This window comes from Tiliqua scincoides, chromosome 4 (assembly GCF_035046505.1).
Source record: "Tiliqua scincoides isolate rTilSci1 chromosome 4, rTilSci1.hap2, whole genome shotgun sequence".
Classification (NCBI taxonomy): Eukaryota; Metazoa; Chordata; class Lepidosauria; order Squamata; family Scincidae; genus Tiliqua; species Tiliqua scincoides.
In genome coordinates, this window is record NC_089824.1 from 61,135,252 (window position 1) to 61,154,495 (window position 19,244).

Below are 19,244 nucleotides of genomic sequence, written 5' to 3' on the forward strand. Positions count from 1 at the left end.
CAGAATTGTATAAAGCAATACAGATGTAACCACATCATATATTTGTGTGAGGCATTATAATATCTGCAGTCCTATTCTCAATCTCTTTCCTAATGACTTGAAGCATGGAATTTGCCTGTTTTACAGCTATCACACACTGAGTTGACATTTTCATTGAGCTATCCGTTATGACCCAGAGATCTCTTTCTTGGTTCAGACCCCATCAATGTGTATGTGAAAGTGGGAATTTTTCTTTATATGCACCACTTTACTTTCAAAGAATTACCCTAGATAAAAATTAAAATTATAGTTTTATACACATAATTGATAATAATGAATGTTATTTTTAATTTTTGTATGGTGCCTACTGATTATAGGTGCTTTATAAAATAAAAATATAGACAACTCCCATCAGTGCCTTTGTCTCCCAAGAAGAATGGACTGAATTGGTGAGGGGCTTTCATATGTGTAAATATTCCAAGGAACAATAGTATGTATGTTCTCCTATCTCATCAGTTCCTGGCTGGGCAATGGGGGGGAAAAACCTCTATTGTAAAGGTGTGTACTAAACCATTGGTGTCAATATAATTTGGTAACCCCCTGAAGCTTTATGCTTATAGGTACAGAGAGCATATACCTCTCTCTGCTTGTGTTATTACCATTTTTGCTTTATGTATCTAATGAAAGGTCACTGTAGCGTGCATTTCTACATTACTTTGCAAGATCATAGAAAGAAATAAGTTTCATTTTAACATTTCATTATGCAAGGTAATAGATTTCCCCACAGAATAGTTTGTTATTCAAAACAGGCTCTTCAGGGAAGGAAGTTCACATCCGTTGGTAACTGTTCCTGTGGATACCAAAGAACTTTGTTCAGTACACAGTACATTGCAGTATACCTCATTTCGAAACTTTTTTCATAACAGAAGTTTTGTGAAGCGTGGTCAGAATGTGTCAGTACATCAGATTCATCTTCAAAGCTGCAGTGCTGGTAAAATGTAATTTAATTTGATGGGGTACCGGGTGGTAGAAATGCCTTGATATTTCAGTTATTAAAAAAAAAGAATGAGACAGAAACCCCTGCATTTTTTGTACAGCCTTAGATTTTGAAGGGAGCTTAGTGACAGTTTTATGACAACTGGGTTACACAGCCCTGGCTGCAGCTTGCTTCTCAAATCTTCAGTATCCGAGCCATAGATTCTTGCCTAAATTTCAGTCCTGTAAAGTTACAGATTTGTGTCAAGCACTTTGCACTGTCAGCAGTGTTCTTCAAGTTCTACTGTCAAAGTGCTGTTCTGCACAACAGGCTGTTGTTGCAGGAAGAGGAAGTTTCCCTTGTGTCTCCTTTAGCATTAAAACACTAAACCACAAGTACAAGAAATCATTAAGGGTTTTCTGCAGTTTTTAGACTGTGCAGCTCATTGATCTGCTTGTCATCTGCTTGTACTACAAGGAACCAGCACAATTCCATGCAACTAGGAGGTATTGACATGTTGAATCAGATGCCTGAATCTAAGGCCTTTTTTGTATAATAATATGAAAGGAGAGTAAATTAATGGCTTGTGGGAACCCTTCTCTTCCTCTTCTTGTCCTATGCTTCTGGGGCATGTATGTTCTTTATCAACCATCTTAAAAAAGAGGAACTTCTCTGCAATTTGTGTCGAGGTAAGAAAGTGACATGTGAATCTGGAATTGCTCCAGATCTTGTAAAGGATGCCTCACTTTGAATCTACTGACCAACCTATCCAACCTTCCAGCGCTGATGCAGCTGCAATGCAGCTCCGTGGTGAGGGAACAAAATACTCCCTTACCTGGAGGAAGCCTCTGTGACTACCATCCACCACCACTGCAGGATACAGTACACACCCCTCTGGCATGGCTGCATCAGAGCTGGAAAGTTGGATAGGATTGGGCTCTCAATGTCTCTGTGAACAGAAAGTATCTGTTGGCCATCATTCTCTGCTAGCATACCTAGCTGATCTATGCATATGTCAGAGATGTGGTTTGTATCATGAACGGACCAATAATTATGGTACTGTCCTAAAACTCTAAAAACATTTCCCCACTATCAGATGTAGGTTTCAACCACAGAACTCCCCAACTTACATAAGCTTCAAACTACATAATTTTAAATTTATGTAAAGTCTGGACTGTGCAAGAGGAGACCCAGAGTGCTAGTATATTCATAGCCACAGTGCCAAGTAGATGGCAGCCTCATGGAGACCTTGAATCATTTTCAGGGAGTCCCAGTGCTCCTAGGAGCACACTTTGAGAAACATTTTATTAAATGTAAAAAATAAGTTGTGTGCTCTCACTCTGAAGATGTACATAATGAGTCCAATCCTATCCCACTTTCAGGTGCTGATGCAGTTGCAGTACAGCCCCGAGATAAGAGAGAGGCTTCTACAACTGCCCCCCCCACCACAGAATGCAGCACATGCCCTGTTGGCGCAGCTGCATCAATACTGGGAAGTTGGATAGGACTGGACCCTGAGTTTACTATATGTTCTTCTTTGCTTTGGTGTCAGTACAAATACCCTGAATGAATGAAATATTCTTTACTTACTAGATTGTTGTCTCAAAATGGTCTGTACTGCTGTTTGAGAAATTTCGCATTACAAAATCTACAAGTTACCAGATTTCTCCCAGGAATTTTTGTAGATTGTTGAGTATAACTTGTGTTTTGTTACCAGATCTTTATTTATTTATTTTCCACATTTTTATACCGCCTTCCTCCAAGGAGCTCAGGGTGGTATACATGGTATACAGGGTGGTATACCTGGTGGTTCCTCCCCTCCTTTTGTTCTCACAACCTTGTAGGTAGATGAGGCTGAGAGATAGTGACTGGCCCAAAGTCACCAAGGAAGCTTCATGGCTGGGCAGGGATTTGAACCTGCATCTTCCAGGTCAAAGTCAAGCTCCCATACTATTACACCATTCTGGCTGAACAAGTTATGAGGGATGAAAATCTTCACTTAATCTTCTGATAGGAAGATGTTCTTAAGAAGTTACTTCAAATCAGCTCTTTTTCACCTTTTTAAAGCATTTGTCACTTCTCTTATTTCTTGTTCCATTAAGTTGCATTAGAAATTGTTGCCTAGGAGGTTTTGTTTTTTCTAAAAATAGGTCACATAAAACAAACCCCAAACCCTGGAATAGTAAGAGAATTATTTTGAAACGTGTATATTTGCCATTCGTACAGTTTTGGTTCTAAAAAAATTTACAAGAATCTGTATGATTTGCATTTATACTGATTAAATGTATTTATACTGATTACTGACTCTTTCCCCACCATCTCCTTTGAAAATAACTATTTTCCTGAATGAAAAGGAGCAAGCTAAGATTGATAGATTGCTTTTAAAAAATCAAATTGTATTGGTAGGAGGTCAGCCCAGCTTATACACTCACCAGGCCAACAACCCTCTAGTTCAGTGATTCTCACACTTTTAGTACCAGGGCCCACTTTTTAGAATGAAAATCCGTCAGGACCCACCGGAAGTGATATCATGACCAGAAGTGACACCATCAAGCAGGAAAATTTTTAACAATCCTAGGCTGCAATCCTACCAACACAAACCCAGGAGTAAGTCCCATTGACTATCATTGTTAAATGCATATACAGAGTAACCTGTTAAAAGTACAGATCTGTCACATTTCCCAAATGCAGTCACATGCCAGTAGACATTCAAAAGACAGTCAGGTCTAATCTATTGAAAATAAAATATTGAAATGAATGGGGACCCACCTGAAATTTGTTCCTGACCCCCCAACCCACAGTTTGAGAAAAACTGCTCTAGTTCGTATGGTGGAAAAGCAATGTGCTTTATCACTTACGCACATCATAAGAACATAAGAACAGCCCCACTGGATCAAGCCATAGGCCCATCTAGTCCAGCTTCCTGTATCTCACAGCGGCCCACCAAATGCCCCAGGGAGCACACCAGATAACAAGAGACCTCATCCTGGTGCCCTCCCTTGCATCTGGCATTCTGACATAACCCATTTCTAAAATCAGGAGGTTGCACATACACATCATGGCTTGTACCCCATAATGGATTTTTCCTCCAGAAACTTGTCCAATCCCCTTTTAAAGGCGTCCAGGCTAGACGCCATCACCACATCCTGTAGCAAGGAGTTCCACAGACCAACCACACGCTGAGTAAAGAAATATTTTCTCTTGTCTGTTCTAACTCTCCCAACACTCAATTTTAGTGGATGTCCCCTGGTTCTGGTGTTATGTGAGAGTGTAAAGAGCATCTCTCTATCCACTCTGTCCATCCCCTGCATAATTTTGTATGTCTCAATCATGTCCCCCCTCAGTCGTCTCTTTTCTAGGCTGAAGAAGCCCAAACGCCGTAGACTTTCCTGATAAGGAAGGTGCCCCAGCCCAGTAATCATCTTAGTCGCTCTCTTTTGCACCTTTTCCATTTCCACTATGTCTTTTTTGAGGTGCGGCGACCAGAACTGGACACAATACTCCAGGTGTGGACTTACCATAGATTTGTACAACGGCATTATAATATTAGCCATTTTGTTCTCAATACCCTTCCTAATGATCCCAAGCATAGAATTGGCCTTCTTCACTGCCATCATATTTACATGTGATGTACAACTTCACATTTACAGCATCACATTTACAGCAGCTGCTTCCATTAAAGAGATAAAAGCATCATGGTTTTGTTTGTGAACCCTTATGAGGCCATTGCAAATATATGATAGCAGTGGTATTCAAATTGGTGGGTGACAACCAACCAGCTCGAATAAAGCTTCTCCTGCCCCTTTAAGGGGCATGGGAAGGGCCAAGGGCTGGTCCGATCACTTGGGTGGAACACATTGCAAATTCATCCTTGCAGGAAAGAATGATGCCTAGCATTCTGAAGATTGCAATTGTGCACCCCCTCCTGAAAAAACCTTCTTTAGATTCCACCAATTTAAACACCTACCAACCAGTATCTAACCTTCCTTTCTTGGGTAAGGTGATTGAGCGGGTAGTGGAGTCTCAGCTCCAGGGGGTCCTAGATTAGACAGATTATCTGGACCACTTCCAAACCAGCTTCAGGCTAGGCTTTGGGACAGAGACAGCCTTGGTTGCCCTGTTGGATGATCTTCACCGAGGACTAGACAGGGAGAGTGCGCCCCTGTTGGTTCCCTTGGACCTATCAACAGCTTTTGATACCATTGACCATGGTATCCTTCTGGGTCATCTGAGCTGGGGACTGGGGGCACTGCTTTGCAGTGGTTCCGCTCCTTCTTGGCTGACAGGTCCCAGATGGTGATGTTGGGGAACTCCTGTTCAGCACCTTGGCCTTTACAATGTGGGGTGCCACAGGGTTCTATTTTGTCCCCCATTCTTTTTAACATCTACATGAAACTGCTGGAGGAGATCATCCAGGGATTTGGAGTGGGGTGTCACTAATATGCTGATGACACCCAGCTCTATCTCTCCTTACCATCTCATTTCAGGGAGCCTATGGAAGTCCTTTAGCATTGTCTGGATGTGGTTGGGGTGTGGATAAGTGCCAATAGGTTGAGATTGAATCCAGAAAAGACAGAGGTCCTTTTGGTCAGGAAATTCTCAATGCAGATACTGAGTCATCTACCTGCTCTGAATGGGGTTGCATTCCCCCTGCAGGAGCAGGTACACAGTTCAGGTGTACTCCTGTATTCACAGCTTTCCCTTGAGAGCCAGATGACAGTGGTGGTCAGGGGTGCATTTGCTCAGCTCTGGCCGGTGTGTCAGCTGTGGCCATACTTGTTGATCAGACCTGACCCTTGTGGTCCATGCCCTAGTGATTTCAAGATTGGATTACTGTAATGCGCTATATGTGGGGTTGCCCTTAAAGACTGTTCAAAAGCTGCAACTAGTACAGAATGTGGCTGCCCTGGTGGTTACTGAAGCTAGGCAGTTTGACTCTGTCGAACTGCTGCTTTGGCAACTGCATTGGCTGCCCATTCATTTCTGGGCCCAATTCAAGGTGCCGGTTTTGATCTTTAAAGCCCTTCACAGTTTGGGGCCAGGTTATCTGAAGGTCTGCCTTCTCCCATATATTCTAGCCCCCCTCCTTAGGTCATCTGACAGGGCTTTCCTGCAAGTTCCGCCTTTCTCCCAAGTTAGGGGGATGGTGGCACAGGGGCAAGCCTTCTCAATAGTGACACTATAGTTATGGAAACCCCTACCGGGGGAATTAAGATCAATCTCCTCCCTCATGGCATTTCTGCAAGGGCTTAAAACATTTTTGTTTCGTTTTGCTACTGCAATGTCTGCCTCCTATGCCTCTATAGCAGTTTCTTGAATATTTTTGCTCTCCTCCAATTGGTGCCCCCCATTGTATTCCCTTTTTTCTATTGTAGTATTGTATTTTCTATTTTTTTAAGCTATTGTTATATTGTATTTTTTATTTATTTTTAACTCTATAGCTGCTTTGGGCATCTGCTTTCAGTGGAGGAAAGGCAGGGTAGAAATCTTTTAAATAATAATAGCAACTAGGAAGCGCTTTGCAGTTGCTCTGTTTGAACATTCTAAGCCTCAGGGAGCCCTGCGGAGGGCTGCGCAGGACTCCCCACAGCTCCTGCAACATGCTGTACCCCTAAGTAAAAGCAAACCTCCTTCAGCCCCCTTAGCGACATGATCATGGGGATTGCTTCACTCCCTCACCCACTCCCCTGCGAAGACTTACTCAGGAGAAAAACTCCTGAGAATTTGGGAACCACTATACTATAGGCCTCCATGTGGAACACCCACTTTGTATTCCATGTGCATGGAAAAGGGAGGTCACACTGCTCCTCCACCATGCAAAATGGAGCATTGAACCAATTAGTGTATGTTTTGTGCCTTAATTTGTTTGCAAACAGAATTCAAAAATATTAGGGCTAGGGAATATAGAGAGTGTTTGGAATATTACCCAATATTGGGTATATTACCTAACAGGAGTTAAGCAGATGTGTTTTTCAGATGCTATTGAGTACTGAGATCAATGGAGGGTAATAATTTTTTTTCTCTTCAATGGTCATAGCTCACACAGAGTTATATCCTAAGAGCATTTAAGAATCCTAAATCAGATTGAAATTAACAGCACTTAAATTTGTCATAACTAGTTTGTCTAAGACTGCACTCCTATCCACTCTTTCCTTAGAGTAAACTCCATTTATTATAATGGGGCTTACAGCTGAGTAGACAGGCATAGGATTGGGCTCTAATTGATATAAATGCACATAATTATGATAAACAGCCCAATCCAACGTAAATTCCCCTGTGCCAATGCAGCAGCCCCAGCATGGTTTCTGCTGCATCCTGCAAGAGAATTTCAGCTGCTGGGAAGTCTCTTTGAGGCCTCAAACCTGCGCTTTTGCAGTGTGCCTTATGGCAATTGTGACAGTCTATGCACAGGAGTAAGGGATAAGATTGTGCCATAATTTTATGTGGGTGTGATAAATCTTGTTAAATTTAACAATTTATACCGGCTGATGCTTTAGAGAAAGCATTTTGTACACTGGCCTGTCTGGCTAGGTTCTTTCTTTTGCTGCCATTTTTGTGCTACTAAGAGCTCAATCCTAACCCACTTTCCAGCACTGGCATAGCTGTGCCAGTGGGGCATGTGCTGCATCCTGCAGATGGGGGGCAGTCACAGAAACCTCTTCAAGGTAAGGGAATGTTTGCTCCCTTACCTTGGAGTTGCTTTGCCCTTATGTCGGTGCTGGAAAGTGGGTTAGGATTGAGCACTAAGAGAGGGAAATTTCAATGCTGTTTCCATAGTATCCACCTAAACATGCTGATGCGATTGCATGAACATCCTATGACATCTTTTTAACTGTTTCTTTTACCTAGGTTTCTCTCAGTCATGCTCCTTTTTTGCATCATTCTTCCTTAGGTGGCCTGTGCCAAAAGTCGTTTGGAAGGATTGGTATCACTCTCATATTATACACAAGAATTAGTATTATGTGCTTTTTGAAATCTAGTATTTACACATAAGGAAATTATAATGAAATGTAGTGGTGAGGTGATTGCTTTGCTTTGTAATAGTGTCACTGTCAGGAAAAATAAAACAAATTAAGCACGTGTAGGACATACTACTTAATAGCAGACATATGTAATTCCAACAGTACTGTATTATTTACATACAGTATTATTTAATAAATATAAGCTATTTCCTGCTCAGTCCTTGGTGGCTCCTTCTTTATCTTGTCTACATATGGTTTCAGTAAAACTTCTCCATTTTTATTATACCATGGGCTTTTCTTAGCCACTCAGAAATAACTAGCAACAGTTTAAATGAAAATTAACTGCAGGTCCATGCATTTCCTCTTCCAGGCTTCATGTTCAGTCTTGGACTGTTTTAAAAAGGTTGACCTAGCTGGATAAACCAGTTTAGACACAACTGTCAGGACAACTGTAATGAATATGTTGTTAATTACACATTTATTTATTTAAATTTGTCTCCCCTCATCTTGAAACTCAGGATGAGTAGAACGAAAATAGGTAGAAAATATGTACACATCAGTTAAATACTGTTCTGTTGGCCTGATCCCCAGCTGAATAAAATTCATGCCTAAGCAAAATATAATTATCAGATGATAAGAAGGTTGATTGCTCACATAAGTTCTAGTTTTTTTCAGTGGCATGGTAAACTGGTTTGACCTGCACTGAATAAAAAGTCTTTGTTGGTGGTTTTGTGTTTAAGCTTTGGGATTTTACAGTTCTGTTTTCTTATCACTGAGACAGTCTCAACTCTCATTCTCTTGTGTTGATTTCTTAACCCATTTTTACCCGGCCCACAGGTGTACACATTTGGTCCCTTTTGCTTATGTGCAACTCAGGGCAGAAATGGCTATGTTACTGGAATAAACCGTTGAAATTTATGTGCAAAAGACAGCATAGTAAATAAATGACTAATAGCACAATCCTATGCAGGTCAATTCAGAAGTAAAATTACGAACTTCTTAGAATACTGTGCAAATTAACAGATTCTTTTGAGTTTGATGCAAAATTCCCCACATCACAGAACACTAGCACCCCTGTTTAATAGCAAATGTTGCATCTGCCCAATGTCACTTTCTTAAAACACTTTCTCTAAACCTATAGAATAATTGTATCCAAACTGAATTATTGGATTTATCATATGGAGTCATGACTACTAGTTTAAATGACTTTAATAAATGATTAAACAGATTTATGGAGGCTATCAGCGACTGTTTTGTGATTATAGTACCTCGGAATGCCTGGTGCTGTGAACAAACTAAAGGAAGGACTATTCCTAAGTCATTGCATTATTTTTTGTTCCTGTGGCCACACTTCCAAGCAATAATCCCCCCCCCCGTATTGAGATTATTGGTTCCAATCTGGACACAGTTATGCATGCTTCTTTTTATTTCATTTGCACCTAACACTAATATAGCACCAAGTGCTAGGTGTGTATATGGTACATACAGAGTAACATTTAAAAGAAAAAGGTGAGAAACCCAAGTTGCTTATGTTTTGCATAATGTCTTGGATTGTAGCTAGGCTTGTGTGTGAGTGTGTGCGTTTTTGATTATTTTCCTGCCCCCCCCCCAAATTTATTCATTAAAACAAAATTGTAGTGTTATGTTTTTTTATTCCAAGGGCTCATTTTAATTATAATTACTTTAAAAATGTGCTATGTAGGTGATATAGGGTCAGCAGATGTAGCCACAGTACTATTTCTAACTGGAAAAGTAATCTGTTTTAATTTTTAGAACATATCTTAAACTCCAAAATGTGGTGGTTTGTGTTTTTATTTGGATATTTTAATGCCAGAAAAGCGATGTTTTGTGTTTTTTATGCATTTTTAACCAACAAAAAAAAAATCTCTAATTATAGTTTATTCTGGAGTTATGAATTTTCTGTGCTTTAAAAAAAACTGCCACCTAACCCCTATTCTTTTTGGTTTAATAAATTGAGAATACTGTACAAATTTAAGAGATTTGTGTAAATTAAGCACACATTCATATATTTTTCCTAGTACTGGTTCCGCAAGTCATAGACAGCTGGCATAATGTAGTGGGGAAAAAAGAGTGAGCTATGACTCAAGACTTCCCCAGTTCAAATGGTATTTCTGCCAAGAACTCACTAGATGATCTTAGGTTAGCCACTCCCTTGCAGCATCAAGCTCACAGCTGCAGGATGGGGATCGTAATATCTTATAGCAGTGGTTCCCAAATGAACCAGTCACAACACCACTGCAGCCTCTTCTGCCCAGTTAGCCAGTTGCTGCCATCTTGGATCTTTCAAAATCTTGCAAGATCCAAGATGTTAGCATCCAAATCCCACAAGATTTCACGAGATCCAAGATGGTGGCACCCGGGAAAACTGGTAGGAGGGGCCACCAAGAACATCCCGTGGTGCCTCTGTGCATGTGCTGGGATGCCCTAAGACAGCCATTTTCAACTACTGTACCGTGGCACATTGGTGTGCTGCGAATGACCACCAGGTGTGCTGCGGGAATTTGGGAGAGGGAGTTTTTCAGTGTGATGACTTGGCTTACCAGCTTCAAACAGTACATATCTGGAAAACATGTCACTGAACTTTGAATCAACAAACCTTACCAGGCATCAAATCAGGCAGCATGTCTGGACTAAAGGGAGAGAGTAGTCTCTTCCCTTTCACTGGAGGAATTGATGCCATCTTCTTGCAAATACATATGACATGTATGTGCAGTGTTGTAGAAATGCCAACTCAGACTTATGGCACAATCCTGAGGGAGCCCTGTGCAAGTGGAAAAAGCTCTGTAAAGCACTTTGCATAAGCGCCATAAAGCACTTTTCAACAGTGTAGGAGCTAGGAACACTGCACACCAGAGTAGGTAAGATCCGGTCTGGGCTGTGGGAGGGATCAGGGGGATGTAACAGAGCAGGGAGGTAGCGGATCTGGCCTAAAAGGGGGTGGGATCAGCAGTGCTGGCACACTCCATATCCTTTCTTCTTTCCCAGGTAAGATTTGCCAACACTGATCCAACTGGACTTGCGCAAACGATTTAGCAGGTGCAGGTCCAAGTAGTTCCATTGCCATGCCTGGGGTTTTCCCTTGGGCAAGGGGATAAATGGCTCCAGACTGCAGGATACCTCCTGCAGGATGCAGCACCAAAGCATGCTGGCACCGCTGCATCCAACTCCCCATTTGCTTTTCAACACAGACTCTTATCAAAGTAGAAGTTGCGTATTTCAAAACATTAACACCTTCAAAAGCAGATTTGTAAATTATGCAGGATGGAATATGTAGTTACTGTTTGGATTATAAAATATGATAGAGCTGTACCTATGACATATTACATGCCAGTGTTGTTCTTTGACTAAGGAAAAAATACTAGCCTGCTCCTACTTCCTGGAAGAAAACAGGCAGACCTCATATGATAGTATCTAATGGATGTTGCCCATGAAATTTCCTGAGTGTTGACCTATAAGCAGATATTAAATGATGTATAGTGCTCCATTTTATGAATTGGTGAATTCAAGCATTATAACTTTTTTATGGTAGCAGTATGCAGTGTTCTTATTTGTGTTGCTGACTGCACAGTGATTAAGGACGCAATCTTAACTCACCCTTGGACCGGTGCAGGTCAGCACAGGAGTATTGCAAACGTGCCGTAAAGCACATTTGTCCCTCCTTCAGTGTCAACTGGGCCTGTGGAGGCTGAATGCAGCCTCCACACTGACATGGTCAGGAGGCTCAAGTCTGAGGAGACCCATTGAGGCTGCAGTAGGGGTAAGGGAAAGAATTTCCCCTTACCTCCGGCTGAGCCACTTTGGTCCCCTACACTGGCATAGCTAGAGGGGGATGGGGCACTAAGTTTTGCATGGAGCCTCACCGCAGTGTGCAGGCAGCTTCTCCCCTCCCCTTGGGAGCCATTTGGGGGAGCAAAATGACAGCTAATGGCTCCCAAGGGGAGGGGTCATTTGCACACTGCAGGGAGGCTCCCTGCCTAACTTAGTGCTCTGGCCTGCCTGTTCCAGCACAAGATAGGATTGCACTGTAAACTGCTTCGAAACCAGTTTCAACACATCAAGGGATATCCTTCAACACATCAAGGGATATCCAGCACAAAGAAGGAAGCATCAGATGTTGGAGATGTAGATGAGCCCTCACTATCACCCATCCCCATATACTTCAAGTTAAGATTCAGGTTCATAAAGTGTATGGTGAAAAGAGTCTCCTGAAACATAACCTCATTTTCCCCATAGGCTCAATGATTCAGTATCCACTAGGTTTTCCTAACCTAACCCGTAGCGCATAACGAAAACTGACTATAGTGGCTAGGATACAAAAGTTTGCATGGGGTGTTTTCGTATTAAAGAAATTTGTGCTGCATGAGAGGCTTCATACATTGCCAACAAGCCACTTCTGAACTGTTAAAGACATTAGGGATTGGCCTCCAAGGCAATTTTCATCAGAAAAGAAAACAGCTTTACTTCAGCTTAAATTTCTTATCTACAGGCATCTTAATCACCATAAAAGTTGGTGACAGAACACTTGGTAACTGAATACATGTTTTGATTTCTTTTATGTTTATGTATCACTTGCTTCCACTGGGAAAACCACATTTCATTATGCAGCTGAAATGCATTCTTTAATCACTAACATATCAGTACATATAGATTTAGTAACTAACCTGAGTGTAATTATGCACTAAGTAATTGTTGATACTAACTTGAAAGTAAAAAGTGAGTAACAAACAATGATCAATTATGGGCGATAACAGCAATACTACTTTATTGTTTTAAGGTTTGATCTGAAAAATATGAAGACTTTCTAGTTAGGCTGATTTACGCATGCCTGCAACTGCCTTGTTGCCATTTATTAACAGTATTTATATACCACTTTTCAACTAAAAGTTCACAAAGCCGTTTACAGAGAAAAATCAAATAACTAATGGCTCCCTGTCCCAAAAGGGCTCACAATCTAAAAAAGTGCAAAAAGAACACCAGCAGACAGCCACTAGAAAAGACACTGCTGGGGGGAGGTGGGCCAGGTACTTTCCCCCTGCTAAAAGAGGAGCACCCACTTGAAAAAGTGCCTCTTACCCAATTAGCAGGGGTAAATTCTTATCACTTCTGTGTATTTGAGGCTCCGCATAATTACAGAAATGTTTTGAACCAGCTCCCCAAATAGGTTGGCACAATAGTGTGGTAAGTATACATGCCATTGCTGTGTCACTGACCTCTAGGACGACATTCTACTGAAACAAGACTTTCACATGCTACCGCACCTACTTACTCATGTATAGTAAGTGAAATTTTTGCCAAGTAATCAAGCTCCAATTATCACTTCACCTTATCTCTGGGTCAGTCAGAGGGCAGAACCTTTCAACTCTGAAAAGTTTCAGTTTTTGCTAAAGCAGGCTCATTTGTTTCTGTAGCAGCGGTTTTCACTGTGCTTCGGGAAAAACTGCTGCTTGACTCTCAGGAGGCATGGGGGGGGGAAGGAGCAGGCAGGGCTGCTTTGCATCCCCTGCTGTGAGCAAGAAAAAAGCTGCAACCCAATCCTCCTTTACCTGGGAGTAAGCCCTGTTGACTATTATGGGACTTACTTCTGAGTAGACACACCTGAGATTGGGTATCAAGTCCCTTGTCCGCCCTGCCTGCTGATTGAGCATCCAGAAAAGCCTGGAGGAGGTCTGGGCAGAGTGAGAAGGAGGAAGCCAGCTGAGTAGTGCTGAGTGTGCAGTAGTGCTGAGGCTACCAGCCTAAGAATGGGCTGGCTGAAGTCCCTTTTCCTTGCCACAGTTGCCTGCAGCGCCTCAAATAGACCCTCCCTGCCTCGCCTTTGCCTTTCAGAGGAGGGGCACTGGACCACAATCTTATCCACACTTTCCTGGGAGTAAGCCCCACTGACTATAATGGGACTTACTTCTGAGTAGACAAGCCTAGGATTGGGCTTTTTTTCTGAAATACAGGAACAGGCAATGGGGGAGAGAATGAGGCAAATAATTCTGGACTTTTGGAAGGTGTGGAAGTAGGAGAGATGCTAACTGCAATTATGAGATGGGGGGAATGTGCCTGAGGGAGGGGGTGGGGTGGGAGAGAGGAGGAGAGAGAAGTGCCAATTGCCTGCTCCTGTATTTGAGAAAAAAAAGAGTGCAACCAAAAGCCCAATCCTAGGCATATATACTCAGAAGTAAGTCCCACAGGGACATTCCCCCCCCTTGTTCCCCCCCATCTTTGGCTGCAATTCTAACCACACTTTCCTGAGAGTAAGCCCCATTGAACTAAATAGGACTTACTTCTGAGTAGACCTGGTTAGGCTTGTGCCCTTTGTCATGTAATGATTTAATTGTATTAATTATATTTAAAAATTAATTGTAATATAGTAATTTAATGTAAGTAAAAAACTGGGAGTGTGCCTTGACAATTTTAGTGTTCTGACAGTGTGCTGTGAGCTGAAAAAGGTTGAAAATGGCTGTTCTATAGTAATTTTCCTGGGAAATTCCAGCCAAAGTTAATCTTTTATTCTCTTTTGTTCCCTTTTGCTGCTGCAACCTGGTTCCTTTTTGCAAATGCATGCATTTGGCAGAAGTCTTTTTTTTTTTTCAACACCAGGATGGGATCCTCCTTTCCATCAGAAATTCAATTCAGGCTACAGTTCAATGCAATACTTAAGAATAACACCCATGGAAAACAGAGGGTCTACTTCTGAGTAAAAAGGTTTACAAATATATGCAGCTGCATCTCTCTGCTGTGAATCGAGATGCACACTGTCAGTTATGTGTTATGGGTTGTATGTTGTATGTAGAGCTTCTGGCTTAACACACCAGACACCTTAAAGGTGGATTTGATTCATGGTTCTCCTGCAGTGGTTCCCAGCCTTTTTCACTTGCATATCCCTTGGCAGCCTATTTCCATAAATTGTACCCTTCATATTTGTTTGTAATAATATAAGCCCTCATCTCCTCTATATGAAAGCCCCGACTTCATGTATTTCACAGTGTTTTCTCTTTTTATCTGTTTAAAAACCAAGACTCTGCCTTTGCACTGTTTTGCACCAGAAGTGTGCTAAGAAATTCTGGGTGATCACTTTCCATATTATGTTTCAACTTTTTTACTGTGCTTGTTTTCAATCACTGGTTCATACATGAGTTGATGACCAAAAACTAGCTATTGGTGGGGCTTTCACAGCCAACTAGCTACCTCCCTTCCTGGTCCTTGCAAGGCATTCCTACCTTGCAAGGCATTCTTGAGCATGACCTGCCTTTTTCTGCCATTTCAATGGTAAGGCCACACCTGGAGTATTGTGTCCAGTTCTGGTCACCGCATCTCAAAGAAGACAGTGGAAATGGAAAAGGTGCAAAAGAGAGCGACTAAGATGATTACTGGGCTGGGGCACCTTCCTTATGAGAAAAGGCTATGGCGTTTGGGCCTCTTCAGCCTAGAAAAGAGACGCCTGAGGGGGGACATGATTGAGACATACAAAATTATGCAGGGGATGGACAGAGTGGGTAGGGATATGCTCTTTACACTCTCACATAACACCAGAACCAGGGGACATCCACTAAAATTGAGTGTTGGGAGAGTTAGAACAGACAAGAGAAAATATTTCTTTACTCAGCATGTGGTTGGTCTGTGGAACTCCTTGCTACAGGATGTGGTGATGGTATCTGGCCTGGATGCCTTTAAAAGGGGATTGGACAAGTTTCTGGAGGAAAAATCCATTATGGGGTACAAGCCATGATGTGCATGTACAACCTCCTGATTTTAGAAATGGGTTATGTCAGAATGCCAGATGCAAGGGAGGGCACCAGGATGAGGTCTCTTGTTACCTGGTGTGCTCCCTGGGGCATTTGGTGGGCCGCTGTGAGATACAGGAAGCTAGACTAGATGGGCCTATGACCTGATCCAATGGGGCTGTTCTTATGTTTTTATTATTCCATTCTTTTTCAAGTACCCCTAAAGGTCCTGTTGAGTGTCCCTGGAGTACATGACTACCAGGTTGGGAACCACTGTTCTACTGGTATGTTGTTTATAGTGCACTTACTCTGATAGTGTTTACAAAAAGGTGGTAAAGACCAGAATTTAAAAAGAATAAAAATGTATCTTACAATCTTTTACTATGTTTTTAATAAATTAGAGACTACAGTTCTCAGGTAACAGTTAGTGGTATCCTGTTTTTCAGGATCTGGCCTCAGGTAAAATCAGACAGAACTATAGTCAGACACCCCCCCCCCCAAGTTTAACCCTCGACTTATCCGAGGGTCATAGAAAATTCCATGATTTTTTGGCTCAAAACCTGCCCTCAGCTTATCTGTGGGGTCGACTTATGGGGGGTTATCTGCAGTGAGCAGATTACATTTCAAACCATTCTGTGACCATGTAGAGGACCAACCCCGTGCAAGCTATTTTCAGTGGCAATCATGTCACTGTTTCAGGTGTGTCCAAACATTTTTGCAGGAGGGCAACATCATCTCTCTGACACTGTGTTGGGGACCAAGAAAAGAAGAATTAATTTACTTTTTAAATTTGAATGAATTTACATAAAGTATATTAGAGATGGAACATATATGAATGATGTCTTGCAATAGCTCAAGAGCTATAAAAGGCCATGCACAAAGCAAGGCTGGCCTTTCCTTCACTGCCACTGCTGCATCACAGCCATGAAACAGCAAGCAGTGGAGGGAGCCCTTGTCCCACAGCTCATGCAAGAGGTTGAACAGTCACCCTCACGCTGAGAGCAGTTGCATTGAGCAGCATGGGCTCCAGCAAGTCTACAGAGGGCCAGAGGCTCACTGGAGTCTAGGGGATTCCCGCAGGCTGGATTGGGAGTCCCCAAGGGCTGCGAATGGCCCCCAGGCTGGGATTTGGGCACCCATGCATTATAGGTATCTCTGAAACACTTTGATACTTGTGCTTTTTCAGTATTTAAAATTGGATGGAATTGTGTTTTTTGTTTTTGTTGCTTTTATTTCTTAAAGTACTATGTAAACAATTTAATGAAGCTCAGGGTTTTAGAAACATAGTGACAGTAGATTATAACTTGTATACAGGTAGGAACTTGAAAACCTTTTATACTGTCTGACATCTTGACACATGCTTATGAATAAGCAGTCCAAAGACCTAATAAATAAGTAAATAGAGGGTCAGTTTGCCCAGGCATTTAATACCACAATCAATATGAGTTTCTCATGTCCTATCATTCCTTATGTTCTTAGGATTGTAGCCCATTTACTATTTAATGGAAATCCATTATTCAGTTACTAGCGTGTAGACCTGGCCCTGGGAAAACCAAGATCAAATTCTTGTTCACCTGTGAAGCAAACTGATTGGTCTGGTGAACCATCTCTCTGCTTAATGTTGTTGACATGGTTCTAGAGAGGCACTGTTACTTGCTCAGAGATGCTCCTGCTATCTGTTCTGTCTGTTTAGAAGTTTAATCCCAAAGAATGCAGTTGATGAGATTATGAAGTTCAGAATTATTAAGCATATAGATTTTATGTAAGATCTTACCTCAAATTTGTGTGACTAAACACGTACAATCTAATTATTCTAGGTTTCTAAAAAGGTTATGCTTTGGAATAAACATTACTTTATCAAAGACTATAATGAGTTACGCAGTCTTGTGCAAGCATTGGTGTAACATTCTTGGATAAATTTAATTCCCACCTGTTTGAACTATGAATTCATCATCACAGCTGACAGATATGTTGACAGGTATTGTGAGTTTTTTAATGCCATTGAGTACTGGTCATAGTGCACTGAGCTTTGCATTCTGTGAATTGTTCTCTTTTCTGTCAAGTGAACTATTCCATTTTTATTGGGTAACAGATTTCTGTTTGCCTAAAAACAGTACCAAGAATATGATGAAATTCTGTACAAGTGTGCAAGTAGCCCAAATATTCTGCTATCATTTTTAACTTTAAGTAAATTTATGTTTGTGTCAGTTAACCATTATTAATGTAATTGGATACATTAATATCTCCCATATTATTTTTATTCATGCAGTTATGTTACAAATGTTTAAATATTCATTCTTCAATAGCTGGAAACTCTGAGCTTAGAGTATCTCCCCTGTCCCTGTATTAGTAATATATTGTGTTATGGAGCCAATGTACTATTGGGACATTCTGTATCAACAATCTGTATATAACAGTTCTAACACTGCAGCAATGTCATACATCATGTAGATCACAGCAGTTGCAGCTCTCCATAGTATTTTCATCATTTAAAAATGCCACATCACGGGATCACATTTACAAAAATGCTTAATTCTCTCCCTAGCTCAGTGAAGAATGCAATACAGGTGGGTCTCCATATCCATGCATCCCATATCCACAGTTTCAATTATCCGTGGATCTGGGGGGCTTGTGCAACCATCAACATTATTTAAATGCTTACTTGAGTGACAATGTTCTTGCTTTATACGGTTGCTATAAGCATACAAGCTTATAGAAACATGCAGACTGCCTCCTGGCAGCCTGAACACTTGAAAAAGCTAGAGCTAAGTTAACAGGACGCAATTAACTTCCTGTTAACCTCAATCTGGTTGTCTCAAACGCTCAGGTAAGCATTTATATATCATTAATGGACATGGGGGGAAGCAGAGACAGTGTTCCCGATATCAGCAGTCTTCGTATCCATGGGGGTCCATGGAATTGATCCCCTGCAAATTTAGGGGATCAATTCCATGGATTGTGCAAATTCGGGGGCACACCTATATACAAAAGTATTTTTTTAATGGAACTACTTAGGTGTCTGTGTCTGTATATGTGTGTCATTCTTGCTGATAATTACTGCAGAAGCGTAAACTATAGAACTTTGCTACCCTATCATTTGGAAGGAAATCCCAAGTAAGTATACATAAGATTGCTGCCTAAGAACACCAAAGACTGAGAAGTTTAGAACTAATTAGCAATTATCTTAAGAATAGTACTGCTTTCTACATAACTACTTTCTATAATTAGCTTAAGAAAGAGTACTGCTTTCAAAACAGAAGGAAAATTTAATGTCAATTTAGTGAATCATTATTGTGTATGCTTCTATACTACAAAATATTCTAAACACAGTCTTCCAAAGCAGTGTAAAGAGAGAAAAGGTTTCAAAGCATTTGTTTCAATGATATCAGAATTGGATACACTTGCTCTTATGTCCAGCAAACAAAAGACCATACTACACTTAGGGCACAATCCTAACCAACTTTCCAGCACTGGCATAACTTTTCCAGTGGGTCATGTGCTGCATTCTGCAGTTGGGGGGGGCAGTCACAGAGGTCTCCTTAAGAAAAGGCAATGCTTGTTCCCTTATCTCGGAATTGCATTGCCCTTACCTTG

At 41.4% G+C, this 19,244-nt stretch overlaps 1 protein-coding gene across 4 annotated transcripts in view; it reads left to right on the top strand.

Annotated features, from left to right (window-relative positions):
- The window catches only part of GNAL (G protein subunit alpha L), a 166,181-nt gene that overhangs the window by 81,669 nt on the left and 65,268 nt on the right, over nt 1-19,244 (top strand). The window contains exon 1 of one of the 4 annotated variants that reach the window (XM_066626572.1): nt 903-970. The exons of the other annotated variants lie outside the window; for them this stretch is intronic. Coding sequence (XP_066482669.1) covers nt 929-970 — 42 coding nt within the window. The 5' untranslated portion in view covers nt 903-928. Of the gene's footprint in view, nt 1-902; nt 971-19,244 lie in introns of those variants that run through there. 4 annotated transcript variants of the gene reach the window in all.